We start from the raw sequence: 16,525 nt of genomic DNA, 5'->3' as shown, positions 1-16,525 counted from the left end.
GGAGTGTGTTCATAGACATAGAATTACTTCAGAGGGTGTGCACTGTACTACTGTACCTAGCATCTTCTGTGAAATCTATCCAAAATCCATCTGCCCTAAAAAATGTGTTCAGTTCCTGATGCCGACATAAATGCTAAACCTAACCATGGTATTATGGAAAGCCCTATATACAGATGCAAGTACACACAGAAAATAGAAGCACATTATGCATCTACTTCAGTTGGGGTGGGGCAAACAAAAACCCAACTTTCCAATGCAAAAGTCCTTCAAAGGGATGTGAATCAAAACTTTTGCCTTTTAGATTATTTTTAGAGATCCATGAATGCCTTTTGCACTTATTTTTCTAAAGATTTTTATTTATACAACAAATAGGTGCCACAATTACAGAAGAACCTTGTTTATCAACATCCTCATGGGACATAAAAACATCTTAATAATAGGGAATCTGGATGAGAGTATCTGCTATACTTTAGGTCTACAAAGATCCATACCAGCCAGCCTTCCAGACTGTGATCATGAGTATGGATTTATACTTTAGGTCTACAAAGATCTGTACCAGCCAGCCTTCCAGACTGTGATCATGAGTATGGACTTATACTTTAGGTCTACAAAGATCCATACCAGCCAGCCTTCCAGACTGTAATGAGTATGGAGTTATACTTTAGGTCTACAAAGATCCATACCAGCCAGCCTTCCAGACTGATGAGTATGGAGTTATACTTAGGTCTACAAAGATCCATACCAGCCTGCCTTCCAGACTGTGATGTTGGTGATATCAAGACTCAAAAAGTGTTTTGTGGTCAAAAAAGGGTCAGTGCAGGTTACCCAAAATAAATGACATTGTCCAGCTGAGAATAAGTTATCTATTCCTATAAACCCACAGTAAATGACTTCAAGTCTTCAAATCTGAATAAAAAAATTAAAAAAAGTTTTCTTTTTGAAGCATTTAATACACTTCTATACAAGAAATACTGGTAGAATATAGATTTCATGTATGATCATCACACACATGCATTAAGTAAAATAAACACAACTCCAGTAATAAAATAACCAAATACATGATGTTTGTGCTTCAAAACTCACTGGACTATGGAATACAGTATTAATTTGTAACAGCTGAATTTTCTGTTCTTAGTATTTCACTGGAAGATTGTAATGTGATGCAAGTGTTACTACCGATCACCACTGACCACTTTGAACTTTATAACTTTGAACAAACTGACAATTAATTGTAAAATCTACTCATAGATGAGAGTATTCCTTAAGTATTAAATGTTAAGCAATGCAAATCTCAATTATTGACTAGTTATAACAAACAACAGGTTATGAATATTTAATGTATTAAAAAATGGTCTTTCCCTTGTTCGTTTCTTCAGAAGATTTATTGGAAATCATGTTTTTATTAACAACATCATTATTGGGGGATGGGTGTAAAATATTTTTTAGTTTTGTGTGACACATTATGCTTTGGTAGGGGTATGACTCTGATATTAATAAAGCATGAAATTATCAAGAAAAAATGGAAAGCCTTTCTTTAACATGTACAACATTTTTGCTGCTTACACAACCAGGCTTCTACCTCATACAGCTGGGCAAACAGTGCAGACTACAATTGCCATGGTTTCTTTTTTTACCGATTTATTATACAGTGCTGTGAGGATCATTTATCAAGGAATGAATTCTTATGACTATCATGTTTCAGCCAAAGTCTTGTATAGACAAACAAGAAGTCTGTTTATGGAATGCACCACCACAGAAAACTGACTCAAACCCAAAACCTAACCAAAGGTGTGTGTGTGTGTGGGTATGTATGTATATATATATATATATATATATATATATATATATATATATATATATATATATATATATATATATATGTATGGACTGGCAGATGAACATAAAGAACTATGCTGCTATCACTATTACCAAAGAAGGGTAAAAAACTCAGACATGCCCATGTTTGAAAATATTGGACTATCAGATATATGTAGACCTATAAATTTACCTTACTTCTGGAACTTGAAAACAGTAAAGTTGGGCAAATAATCCTGATTAATGAGGTTCAGATAAACCAGGTTCCACTGTAACTTTGGTAGAATTATAAACTCACCATTTCTGTATGTTCTTCTGGTTTCTTGCCGGGCGGAGTAGCCTTCAGTAGGTCAGTGATGATGTCTTGTCTTTCATCTAATAATTCCTTTATTCTCTTGTTGTTTGCTTCGAGTTTCTCTGTTAAAGTGGTGAGTGAGGTCAAGGTCACTAAGTAGGTGCATAGATCATGCAGGTTGCATGGCAACAACTCAGAGTACATAACTCTTGTCATACAATTCATATCTCAACACATGCATAAAGAACAAATTTAATCTCTTTCAAGCATAAATAATTTGTTATACATTACATTTTTTTATATATATTTATTATTATTGAGTTATAGCCCATAATCTAGTAATAATTCAAGTACTGTCAAACAGTTAAGATGGGTACATTTTTTCTGCATATTTGTTAAAGTAAATTACATGTATGATGACATTCTTTGTACAACAAGAGTTAGTTCCCCCTGGTTAGTGTGATAATGCAAGGCAAACCCATTCTAAATATAAGAGCTTCAAAAGCATAAGTTTTAGATCAAAAGCCAAAAGGTCAAAAGTTCAGACTTCAAAAATGCTGGAACTAAAAATAATACAGGTCTTTAATATTGTGTGATGACCTTTACAACGGCAAGCAATATATGTTTATTTTAGAGACAGCAGCAACTATAATAGAGCAGTACTAGCTAATAATTAGGACCTTGTCATACATTTTGTATAACCATGCCTAATGTTTTCCACCAAAGGAAAAACTCATTTTCATATTCAAGACAAAACACTTATGACTAATGGAACAGTAGCTAGCTGTTGGTAGAAGCCAGAATCTGATAATACACATAGCAACACAGTATCTTTTTCTGGTACAGTTGTAACTGTCTCAAAAGCTGAAACTTTGAAGTGACTTGTAGGTAACACTCAGTGCAATAAACAATCAACTCAGTGCACATACAGGGAAATGTTGACAGACAAGAGTTTCATGGAATGCTTGATCTTGCTTGCTTGATTACCGTATGCTCCCTCACCCTGCACCTAAACCATAACCTTCAAAGTGGGTCACAATGATCTACATTGCTGAGGATCAAGTTATGCAGTCCAAGAACAATGCAACAATCACCTTTAAGGTATATACATGCATTGAGTTTCAAAGAAATGGTTCTAAATGCAACAATTAAGTTAATGCCAGTGCCATCAATAACAACAAACCCACCAGTACCATCAATGACATCACCAAAACGAAAAAGTGATACCCATGTTTTGCTGTTTTAACTCAGAAAATGCCATATTTGCCAGAGTGCATGTAAATGGGAAAAAATAATTCAAACTGTGCCACATATAAGCTTAAAAGAATGGGGATGGAAAGAACAGGTTGCCTTGCTGGCTTTTGGTCAGTAAACAACTTTCTGCTGAAATAAGCACTGCGGAAATATATATATTAAAAGAGACAAGAAACTTGACCACAAGATCTCAAATCATTTTTAAACTCCATACAAATTTACAAGAGATTTTAATGTCATCATATTGTCTATTAATATTTCAAGGGATTGTAATGCAATCATATTGTCTGTTATTATTTCAAGGGATTTTAATGTAATCATATTGTATGTTATTGTTTCAAGGGATTTTAATGTAATCATACTGTATGTTATTGTTTCAAGCGATTTTAATGTAATCATATTGTATGTTACTGTTTCAAGCAATTTTAATATAATCATATTGTATGTTATTGTTCCAAGGGATTTTAATGTACTCGTATTGTCTGTTATTGTTTCAAGGGATTTTAAAGTAATCATATTGTATGTTATTGTTCCAAGGGATTTTAATGTACTCGTATTGTCTGTTATTGTTTCAAGGGATTTTAATGTAATCATATTGTATGTTATTGTTCCAAGGGATTTTAATGTACTCGTATTGTCTGTTATTGTTTCAAGGGATTTTAAAGTAATCATATTGTATGTTATTGTTCCAAGGGATTTTAATGTACTCGTATTGTCTGTTATTGTTTCAAGGGATTTTAATGTCATCATATTGTATGTTATTGTTCCAAGGGATTTTAATGTACTCGTATTGTCTGTTATTGTTTCAAGGGATTTTAATGTCATCATATTGTATGTTATTGTTCCAAGGGATTTTAATGTACTCGTATTGTCTGTTATTGTTTCAAGGGATTTTAATGTCATCATATTGTATGTTATTGTTCCAAGGGATTTTAATGTACTCGTATTGTCTGTTATTGTTTCAAGGGATTTTAATGTCATCATATTGTATGTTATTGTTCCAAGGGATTTTAATGTACTCGTATTGTATGTTATTGTTTCAAGGGATTTTAATGTCATCATATTGTCTGTTATTGTTTCAAGGGATTTTAATGTCATCATATTGTATGTTATTGTTCCAAGGGATTTTAATGTCATCATATTGTATGTTATTGTTTCAAGGGATTTTAATGTCATCATATTGTATGTTATTGTTCCAAGGGATTTTAATGTCATCATATTGTATGTTATTGTTTCAAGGGATTTTAAAGTAATCATATTGTATGTTATTGTTTCAAGGGATTTTAATGTACTCGTATTGTCTGTTATTGTTCCAAGGGATTTTAATGTCATCATATTGTATGTTATTGTTTCAAGGGATTTTAAAGTAATCATATTGTATGTTATTGTTTCAAGGGATTTTAATGTCATCATATTGTATGTTATTATTTCAAGGGATTTTAATGTCATCATATTGTATGTTATTGTTTCAAGGGATTTTAATGTCATCATATTGTATGTTATTGTTTCAAGGGATTTTAATGTCATCATATTGTATGTTATTGTTTCAAGGGATTTTAAAGTAATCATATTGTATGTTATTGTTTCAAGGGATTTTAATGTACTCGTATTGTCTGTTATTGTTCCAAGGGATTTTAATGTCATCATATTGTATGTTATTGTTCCAAGGGATTTTAATGTACTCGTATTGTCTGTTATTGTTCCAAGGGATTTTAATGTCATCATATTGTCTGTTATTGTTCCAAGGGATTTTAATGTACTCGTATTGTCTGTTATTGTTCCAAGGGATTTTAATGTAATCATATTGTATGTTATTGTTCCAAGGGATTTTAATGTACTCGTATTGTCTGTTATTGTTCCAAGGGATTTTAATGTCATCATATTGTCTGTTATTGTTCCAAGGGATTTTAATGTCATCATATTGTATGTTATTGTTTCAAGGGATTTTAATGTACTCGTATTGTCTGTTATTGTTCCAAGGGATTTTAATGTAATCATATTGTATGTTATTGTTCCAAGGGATTTTAATGTACTCGTATTGTCTGTTATTGTTCCAAGGGATTTTAATGTCATCATATTGTCTGTTATTGTTCCAAGGGATTTTAATGTCATCATATTGTATGTTATTGTTTCAAGGGATTTTAATGTCATCATATTGTCTGTTATTGTTCCAAGGGATTTTAATGTAATCATATTGTATGTTATTGTTCCAAGGGATTTTAATGTACTCGTATTGTCTGTTATTGTTCCAAGGGATTTTAATGTCATCATATTGTATGTTAATGTTCCAAGGGATTTTAATGTCATCATATTGTATGTTATTGTTCCAAGGGATTTTAATGTCATCATATTGTATGTTATTGTTTCAAGGGATTTTAATGTCATCATATTGTATGTTATTGTTCCAAGGGATTTTAATGTACTCGTATTGTCTGTTATTGTTCCAAGGGATTTTAATGTCATCATATTGTATGTTATTGTTTCAAGGGATTTTAATGTCATCATATTGTCTGTTATTGTTTCAAGGGATTTTAATGTCATCATATTGTATGTTATTGTTTCAAGGGATTTTAATGTACTCGTATTGTCTGTTATTGTTCCAAGGGATTTTAATGTCATCATATTGTATGTTAATGTTCCAAGGGATTTTAATGTCATCATATTGTCTGTTATTGTTCCAAGGGATTTTAATGTCATCATATTGTATGTTATTGTTTCAAGGGATTTTAATGTCATCATATTGTCTGTTATTGTTTCAAGGGATTTTAATGTACTCATATTGTATGTTATTGTTCCAAGGGATTTTAATGTACTCGTATTGTATGTTATTGTTCCAAGGGATTTTAATGTCATCATATTGTATGTTATTGTTTCAAGGGATTTTAATGTCATCATATTGTCTGTTATTGTTTCAAGGGATTTTAATGTACTCATATTGTATGTTATTGTTCCAAGGGATTTTAATGTAATCATATTGTATGTTATTGTTTCAAGGGATTTTAATGTACTCGTATTGTCTGTTATTGTTCCAAGGGATTTTAAAGTAATCATATTGTATGTTATTGTTTCAAGGGATTTTAATGTACTCGTATTGTCTGTTATTGTTTCAAGGGATTTTAATGTCATCATATTGTATGTTAATGTTCCAAGGGATTTTAAAGTAATCATATTGTATGTTATTGTTTCAAGGGATTTTAATGTAATCATATTGTATGTTATTGTTTCAAGGGATTTTAATGTAATCATATTGTATGTTATTGTTTCAAGGGATTTTAAAGTAATCATATTGTATGTTATTGTTTCAAGGGATTTTAATGTACTCGTATTGTCTGTTATTGTTCCAAGGGATTTTAATGTACTCGTATTGTCTGTTATTGTTTCAAGGGATTTTAATGTCATCATATTGTCTGTTATTGTTTCAAGGGATTTTAATGTACTCGTATTGTCTGTTATTGTTTCAAGGGATTATAATGTCATCATATTGTATGTTATTGTTTCAAGGGATTATAATGTCATCATATTGTATGTTATTGTTCCAAGGGATTTTAATGTACTCGTATTGTATGTTATTGTTTCAAGGGATTTTAATGTCATCATATTGTATGTTATTGTTTCAAGGGATTTTAATGTACTCGTATTGTCTGTTATTGTTCCAAGGGATTTTAATGTAATCATATTGTATGTTATTGTTCCAAGGGATTTTAATGTACTCGTATTGTCTGTTATTGTTTCAAGGGATTTTAATGTACTCATATTGTCTGTTATTGTTTCAAGGGATTTTAATGTCATCATATTGTATGTTAATGTTCCTTATTTGTAGGTATCATATAAATAATATGTAGGTACAAACTCCTGCTGATTTAAGCACAAGACAAAAGCATTATGTTTTTTAAAAAGTGTAACTTTTAAACTGTTGGCTATGTGAGTTCATTATGAACTTCAAAAATCATTTACATGATTGGCAACTGCTAGCATCTGCAATGGAATTCTGGCTATACTCAGAGCTCTGGGCACAAAACCCAAAGAAACCTCAAAGTCACAAAAACATGACAATCTGTAACTAGTAAAAGAGTACAGCAAAATAATACTTTCAGCATTTTTAAAATGAAGTTTTAATGGGAAAACTTTTGGCATATTTATAATAGATTCTGAATACGAAAACTTTGAGCAAATTAAAAATATAGTTTTAAACAACTAAAGTTCACTGATCTATACATGTTCCAAGTATATTTACTGATATCTTATTTTCAGTTTTAAGTTTCAACTTCTGTATTTGTAACATTTTGAGAAATATGGAATCTTGTCCATTATACAATACTTGTTGTGCAGCAAGTCTGGAGACTACAACATTCACCTTCATATATAAATAGAACCTAGCTAATGCATACTGCTTCCAAGTAAACCTAATATAACTCTGTTAATTTCATGGTGTTTGTTTTTGTAATCTTGTCACCATATGTTTGTGTGTGTTATCTAATATTGCACAGAGCTTCTAAAGATTACGCACTGTACTAAGTCCACATAATAATAATAATAATAATAATAATAAAATGATAATAATAATAATAATAATAATAATAACAATAATGATAATAATAATAATAATAATAATAATGTGGACTTAGTACAGTGCGTAATCTTTGTTGTTGTGTTGTTATTATAATACAGTGAATCTGACATAGTGTTTATTTGTTATGTTCAATACCTACAATACTTATGTTGCCACTGTTGACACTCAGAGTATAGCTTAAGTTCAACATAGTAAAACTACCCAAATGGTGGAGTAAGAAAATGTTTAAAGAGATCAAGTGAGAAAATCAAAACTGAATATCAATGAAAATCTTTTCAATCTTTACACACTAATATAAACATCATCTGCTATTTCATGCGGGTTTTAAAATGTTAGAATTCTCAATGTTAGTAGACTTTAAAAGGCCACTCTGCACATCCCATGCTGCACTCCATGTACATTCCTTCTGCACAAAGCTATAACAATCAACTAAAATATTTTAAGTGTGCACTTTGTAAAAATTATCTTTGATGATCTTGAGTTTTCTCTTATTAGGAATTCACAACTTTTTTCTTTCTAGAAATACATACAATATTATTACCATCTGATTGTCAGGCCTAAAATGACAATTTGAAAAATCTGAAAGGTCCAAATATTAAACAACAGGTTTTATATGTATTGTTCTCTTGTGCAAAATATAAAAAGTTCTTTATAAACATTTCAAATTTAAACTTGTTTTATAGCTGACAGGATTTAAAATTATACATGGGGGACTTGTCTCTGTTTATGATTCAGAAACTTTACAAAGAGTTGCTTTGCATATTTTTAAATCACATATTTCCCAAGATGGAGTTACACAAAGAACTATAAAAAAGTTATGTTCTGAGATAGAAAAAAGAACTAAAACTAAGTGTCCAGTGTTCTGTATCTGCAAACCTACCATGTTGTTTCAAGTGTTCTGTATCTGCAAACCTACCATGAGGTTAAAGTGTTCTGCATCTGCAAACCTACCATGATGTTTCAAGTGTTCTGTATCTGCAAGCCTACCATGAGGTTTATAGTGTTCTGTATCTGCAAACCTACCATGAGGTTAAAGTGTTCTGTATCTGCAAACCTAGCATAAGGTTTCAAGTGTTCTGTATCTGCAAGCCTACCATGAGGTTTCAAGTGTTCTGTATCTGCAAACTACCATTATGTGTAAAGTTTTCTGTATCAGCAAACCTACCCTGAGGTGTCAAGTATTCAGTATTTGCAAGGACCTACCACCAGGTGACAAGTGTTATGTATTTACGAACCTACCACTAGGTGTCAAGTGTTCTGTATATGTAAACCTACCACTAGGTGTCAGTGTTCTGTATCCACAAACCTACCACTAGGTGTCAGTGTTCTGTATCTACAAACCAACCACTAGGTGCCAGTGTTCTGTATATGCAAACCTACCACTAGGTGTCAGTGTTTTGCATATGCAAACCTACCACTAGGTGTCAAGTGTTGTTTATTTGCAAGGACCTACCACTAGGTGTCATGTGTACTGTATTTGCAAGTTGATCTGTCATCGTGTCATCTGTTGGGTGGATCAAATCTAAATCTAGACTGCCCTCCATATTGGGTGGCAAATTTTCATCTATTTCGGACAGCCCCTGATTGGATGGTCTGAAAACATGAAACAAAAGGTTATTTTGAGAGTTATTTTGAGAATTAATACGAGTTCCATAGAATATGGTATCTCACCTGCACTCTGAGTAAAAGTGTTATGATTCATCAATACAAATTGTTATCAAGATGTAAAATTTAACCAATACACACTGGAATCATGATGTAAGAGTTCATCAATACACTCTGGAACCATGATGTAACAATTCATTAATATACCACATTGTCATGATGTAACATTTCATTAATATACATTGGTCTCACGAGATTTCTTTCTGCTAATACATGTTTTGGGTCAAGTCAGTAATTTCTGATTCATCACAATCCAATATATTGAAATTGAGACAATGTATTAAAACACTTCATAAAGCTGCGCCAATGTATCAATATACCTCATACAACAGATCATGTATCAATATACCTCATAAAACAGATCATGTATCAATATACCTCAAAACAGATCATGTACCAGTATATCTTGTAAAACTGAAACAATGTATCAATAAACATCATAGAACTGAGAATGTATTTTTATACCTCATAAAACAGATACAATTAATCAAAATACCTCTAAACATCATGATGGATGAGAAATGTGAGCTGGTCTCTCAAGATTATGTACCAGTCTACCATCCAGAAATTTCTAAACATCTTCAAGACATATGGCACGCTTGCAAACTTGAAAATTTTCTGCATCATGACATCTATCACAAGTTCAATATTACAATGTGCAGAAATCTCCAAATCAATACAGATCATAATATGTATCACATTCCACTTTGTACAGCATAGGCATCTCCAAATCAATACAAATTATGATAGGTATCACAAGTTCAATATTATGATCTCCACACTGTGTGTGTGTGTGATTTGGATTTTTAATGTAGCTTTAACAATTGTTCAGTTATATCGCTATGATGTCTGCAGTATGACCGTTTATAGTGATGTCTAGCACTGGGACACCATGCCGCAGGCATGTAGCATGATGTCCCACCCTGTCACATTATCCCGACACCAGGCCGACCAGTCCTAATACTAACCTCTTAATGCTGAGCACCAAGCGAGGCAGCTGTTAGTACCATTTTTGTAAGTCTTTGGTATGACTCGGCTGGGATCGAACCCACGACCTCCCACATCTGAGGCAGATGCTCTAACCATTTGGCCACTAGAGCAGTCTCTCCACAGTGTAGATATCTCCATAACAATACAGATGTATCACATCATAAGTTCAATACTTCACTGTGTACAGTGTAGAAATCTCCAAACCAATACAGGTTATGATGTGTATCACATTACACATCACAAATTAAACATTTTAATGTGTACAGTGTAAAAAATCTCCAGTTCAGTGGAGACTGTGATGTGTATTTATCACATTACAAGTTAAATATTATATTGTGCACAGTGTAGAAATCTCCAAAACAGTATAGATCTTGACATATTTCCATTTCATTAGCTGTGCATCACAAAGGGCTTCACACCTCTGATGTCCAGATGCCTATGATGAACACCAACTGTAGTTGACAAACAAAAATGTCCACACTAAATTTTAACTAAGCATCAATACAGTACCACTGTAGCTTTAAAGAGGGATCACGTGTCTTGCTATTCACTAATGCAGGCTAATTAAAACTGATATATTTTAATTTTTAACATGTGAACATAAAAGATTTCCCATCCTGTCATGACATACTTGAATCTAAGTTCCTACAAGAATTATAGACACAATTATAACAATCATTCTGTGACCTAGCGCACAGGTTTTCAAAGTGGTATTCAGGTTGTGCGTGGGATTAGAGAGGAGGGGCTAATGTTATTAAAATACGAGTTGCAAGCTTTTATTTGTAGAACAATAAATGTTAATTATTATGAAATTTTGTTTATATGTAGCACTTTTATGCAAAGCATTTTACAATAGTTTGCCAACAGGACAATCAATATGAGGAAAGATCATTAAATGGTCTGCAGAGTCCCTCAGCAATCATTATGTTGTCTGCCAAGACCCTTAGCAATCATTATGTTGCTGAGCAATATTTTGGTCTCCTTTTGATGGTGATACAAGAATCTGATTTAGGCATTCTTGGTATGGATTTAAAGGTAATTGTTTATTATTTAGAATATGAGCTTATGGTGCGGTTGTATGTGTTTTGGTGAAAGTGCACAACGAGTAATAAGGTCTTGGTGATGATCTTGATGTGAAATATGGTTCCATTGCACATTGTTTTGTTTACAGTTCAGCCTCTCGAAGAAATGCTAGTGAACCTATGACAAGAACTTCACTGTGAAGTCATCTTTGAAGGATTTTACATTAACATATGATTTGTATTGATTGTCACACCATGGAAAGTTCAGTACTGAGAAATAAATGTAGAGAATATATAGTAAAATTAATTGTGTTCCAAGTCCAAACAGCAGATTTGTTTTAGGATAACTAGATTATGGGATGAATGAGTGAAGCTTTATGGCAATCCTCCAAGTAGTTATGAGGGGTAGCAATAAACTTGTGCTAACATCAGATGATAAATGACAGACAACAGACCATCCTACAAGCTCTTCTGGGTACTGACCAGTAGGGCTAAAAACTCAACAGATAGATTAAACCATTAATAAACATAAAATAGACTGAAGGTGTAACCACTCTTATCATGTGGAAACCTACAGTTAACTGCTGGAACACTTCTTTGACGCAAGAAGAAGGAAATATTTCTTATAGCATGATCAAATTCAACTTAACAAAAAAAGTCATCTAAAGAAGGAGGTCAGCTACTGCACATGAGCCTGTGACATGGGAGAACAGACTGCATCTGTGCACATGAGCCTGTGACATGGGAGAACAGACTGGGTCTGTGCACATGAGCCTGTGACATAGGAGAACAGACTGGGTCTGTGCACATGAGCCTGTGACATGGGAGAACAGACTGGGCCTGTGCACACGAGCCTGTGACATAGGACAACAGTGGGTCTGTGCACATGAGCCTGTGACATGGGAAAACAGACTGGGTCTGTCTCCATTCCAGTGCTGTACTTTAACAACTTTCTATTTAATGAGAGGATGCAATTTTCTTGTATGGACAAGGGTCATTCTGTCCCGAAAATATATTAACCCAATTGTGACACAGTGTATTCAATGAAATTTTATTTAAAAAAATTGCCCAAGATATCTGACTTGCCACCATTTGCTTCTTTACAACATGACCTTTGTCAATACTGATAGCTAGTGATGTTTTTCCACTTGATCTGGGTTGCTACATTTAGTCTGATCTGTTTCCACACAGAAAGGTCTTTTTGAAACTTTTATCTCCAAAAATTTAAATTTTTTAAAAACTTAGTCAATATTATTTACAATGCAGAACTTAACCTAAAATGCTGCAATAATTCTGCAAAATCTAGAATGGTTGGCATCTCTGCAAAATGAACAGTAACATTACAGTACCTCTGCATCTGTTCTCTTTCCACTGTGATTTCCTGTGGTAAAGTGGGTTGTTGGGTGGCAGGGGTATTCCTAGTGAATATAATTTGCCGAGTTTTCACCATTTCTGAAAACTGTGTTATTAGCTTTGTCCACCTGTAAAAAAAATACAAAATAAATATAATTTTTTTAGGACAACCTAAATTGCAAATTGGAGATCAAAATGATCGGTTTGCTGGTTTATAAAACTTTACCTTCATCAAAAAAGGTCTATAATTGTTTCATTGCAGGATTTAGTGCAAACATTTCAAATGGAACCCATTTCAGAATAACGGAAATGAAACCTGCTTCACAATAATGAAAATACCATTATACTGGTGCAAAATGATTTCCTGCACATACATCCTATATTTCAGCAAACAATTGTGTTGCCTGAGATTTTTAAGCCATTTAAAGTTTTACCTGCAGCTACAAAGGTCTAAGAGAAGTGATGTGATTTTGGATTTTTAACGTAGCTTAATCAGTTTTTCAGTCATATTGCTATGATGTCTGCAGTGTGACAGTTAATAGTGATGTCTAGCACTGAGGCATCATGTCGCAGACATGTAGCATGATGTCCCACCCAGTCACATTATCCTGACACCAGGCAGACCAGTCCTAACACTAACCTCTTAATGCTGAGCACCAAGCGAGGCAGCTGTTAGTACCATTTTTGTAAGTTTTTGGTATGACTTGGCCGGGGATCAAACCCACGACCTCCTGCATCCGAGGCGGACGCTCTAACCACTAGGCCACCGGAGCAGTTTGTCTAAGAGAATGAAAAGTTGTTGTGTATTTTAAAACTTGACCTGCCAATAACATCGGGGTGAAAGTTTCATCCCCCCATAGATTCATATCAACAACTTGGAGTATCATGTCAGAGCTCATCACCTTAGACAATAACCACTTGGTAATGTTCCAATTCACACAAGAAATGTATCTGGATAAAAAGAAAACAGCACTTGGCACATACAAAACATCAGCCTGATATGTGCAGTTCATTATTTATCAGCTGGTTTTTAAATTTCTTTTATTTTCCTATACTCTAGTACGATACTATTTCGTTTCCTTCATGCCCCAATAGTTGTATAATATTTGTGCTTTATTTCCACTTCAGTGGGTATAAAAACCTATAATCTAATCAAAAAGTGGAAACACTTGTGCTATTAAAGGAAGGAACTGTATAATCATAATGTGGCTACAGACAGCACAAGTGCTGTGTGTGCTATGTTTATTTCTGTAAAATTTATGTACAACTGTAAATTGTACTAACTGGCTATAACTTAATTTTTACATGGGTATTGGCTCTATTTTACGGTATGATGTGTGTAGATTGCACAGGATCTATAAAGTGCTTACATAAGTGTTTACAATCATACTGATAATAAAACCCGTTTACAATTTAGGGTTCCTTTCCACTGGACAGGTCGGTCAGGTAGGTTCTTAGAAAAACTGAGCTATTTCCCATTGGATGGGTTAGGTAATGTGGGTTCTTTTACGATGTGGGATATTTGCAAAATGTCATGTAGCTAGCAGTAGCAAAACTAGTTTTCACATCTTATAATTGTATATAATTACGTGGAGCTGGACAATATTTTCAATTCTTATTTCTTGTGTTCATCTTGTAACATCTTGTCTGCAGACTTATTTTATATTGTGTTTAGATATTATTTGAGAGGAAACATTTGATTAGATTATTCACTGGAACTACAAAGTGCTCATTGGACTATTATTTTGGGAATACTGTTAATTATTCAGAGAAGTTCTGGACAATGTCATTTTGATTCATCAGGACTATTGGCAGACCAGTGCATTCAAGGATCTGAAATTCATTCAGAATGTTTAGATTCTTTTGGAATTGAATAGAACTTTTTAAGGATTATTTTGGATTAAATTCATAATACTATAAGTTACTCTATTATTTTCATTTTATAACTCTGATAAATAAATTATTTTTTAAGTTCTACAAAACTTATTCTTTTGCTTCTTTTTGTTACTTAGTTTATGACCAGTCATAACATATGCAGTGTGTACATTATACTTTTTTCTATCCTACATGCCTTCCAAGGAAAAGTATTATCTAAAAACTAATAAACACCTAATGATAACTGCATCTGAACTTAATCAGTGCAAGGTCACAAACTACATAATTTCCATTGTGAATCCAAACTTACTTCCTCTGTTCCTCTGCTGTTGCGGCCACTAGCTGATATATCTGTGGACCTGAATGTGAAGTATTCACAACAAAAAAGGCTCTTTTATCTGAAAAATTATAAAAAACCAAAGTCAATAAAACATAACCACTGCATAATTAAGACAATATAAGAAATTTTTATCTTTACATCTCTTTCTAGTTTCAGTAAAATATTAAGGCAGTCCCAGTGTACTTCCGATTAATCACATTATTCACATGACATGAATTCCTCAAAACACTTTCTAACATGGGAACCAAATACCTGCTCACTCATCCCCCTACTTCAATCTCCACTTATGAATTTCAAAAATATGAAGAAATGAATATGCCATTACTTCTTCAGAAAAAGTGACATCTATGTCCAGCCATTGCTGTCGGCAATCGCAGTAAGACACGGTGTCACAACTCTGCTAAGTTTTGCTGGAAAATGACATTCAAACTTCACCTAAGTCTATCAAGCCTGCCAATATCTTGGATTGTATTCATGTAATCCTTTAATGTTATCGCACATGTGGAAACAAAATTCTCTATCAATGCAACATGAATGGATGGTCAGACAAAAAGATATATATATTAAAGATATATATATTAGAGATATGGTGTACAAAGTTCAAGTGTGCATCAGAGTTACCAAGGAAATTCAACAATTCAAAAACAGTTTTATACTTTTAATCAACTATGTACTGGATAATGTTTACCAAAAAATTATGATTCCATACAAATTAATCCAAGGGTGTGACAATACAAGGCAACATGGGATTGCTGATCCTCAGACGTTTTCTGTTAAGAAGAAACCTGGACTTATGTCAAGAACAAGCTTTTGCTAGTTCAGACGTCGCATTTTCCCATGAAAATCAAGCTAATAAATACTTAGCCTTTAAATTACTCCTAGCCAGCATGCTAAAAAACACAAATCACTACAAAACATACCGACTAAAGGTACAGATATAATTAATCTATGTTTATAAAATTCATTAATGTAAAATTTCACAAAATTTTGTCCACACAAAATTAATTTCAGGCAAAAAAACAAGAAGTTTAATCCCACAAAAAAAGCACGATTCAATGTCCATGGTTCCCATGCTTTTCTAAATATAAATTTACAGGTTTTTTCTAGGATGAAATTAATTTTTTCAAGGTTAATATATTACCATTACTGAATGGAATTAAAGACCATTTTGGATTATAAGACATGCATTTTCCGAATCAGATGTTTCACTTTCAACACTCTCCAAAACATATGTCAGAAAAGATAATCACGTACAAAACCACAAAATGAGTCACCGAAACAAATCTGACTATATTCCTATAAATTGGCATTTAAAGCCATTTCAATGTACAGAATAGAAATTCTAA

At 33.0% G+C, this 16,525-nt stretch overlaps 1 protein-coding gene across 1 annotated transcript in view; it reads right to left on the bottom strand.

Moving 5' to 3' along the window:
* LOC149796047 (rho guanine nucleotide exchange factor 12-like) overlaps window positions 1-16,525 on the bottom strand; it is a 344,172-nt gene that overhangs the window by 39,120 nt on the left and 288,527 nt on the right. The window contains exons 38-41 of the mRNA XM_089965965.1: window positions 15,150-15,237; window positions 12,961-13,092; window positions 9,388-9,527; window positions 2,114-2,232 (exon numbers count right to left, since the gene is read on the bottom strand). Of these exons, the coding sequence (XP_089822091.1) occupies window positions 2,114-2,232; window positions 9,388-9,527; window positions 12,961-13,092; window positions 15,150-15,237 (479 nt within the window). The remainder of the gene's footprint in view (window positions 1-2,113; window positions 2,233-9,387; window positions 9,528-12,960; window positions 13,093-15,149; window positions 15,238-16,525) is intronic.

Source organism: Sinohyriopsis cumingii, chromosome 7 (assembly GCF_028554795.1).
Source record: "Sinohyriopsis cumingii isolate HCF-2022 chromosome 7, ASM2855479v2, whole genome shotgun sequence".
NCBI lineage: Eukaryota > Metazoa > Mollusca > Bivalvia > Unionida > Unionidae > Sinohyriopsis > Sinohyriopsis cumingii.
The sequence above is the reverse complement of the archived record's forward strand: the minus strand, read 5'-3'. Positions and strand labels throughout refer to the sequence as shown.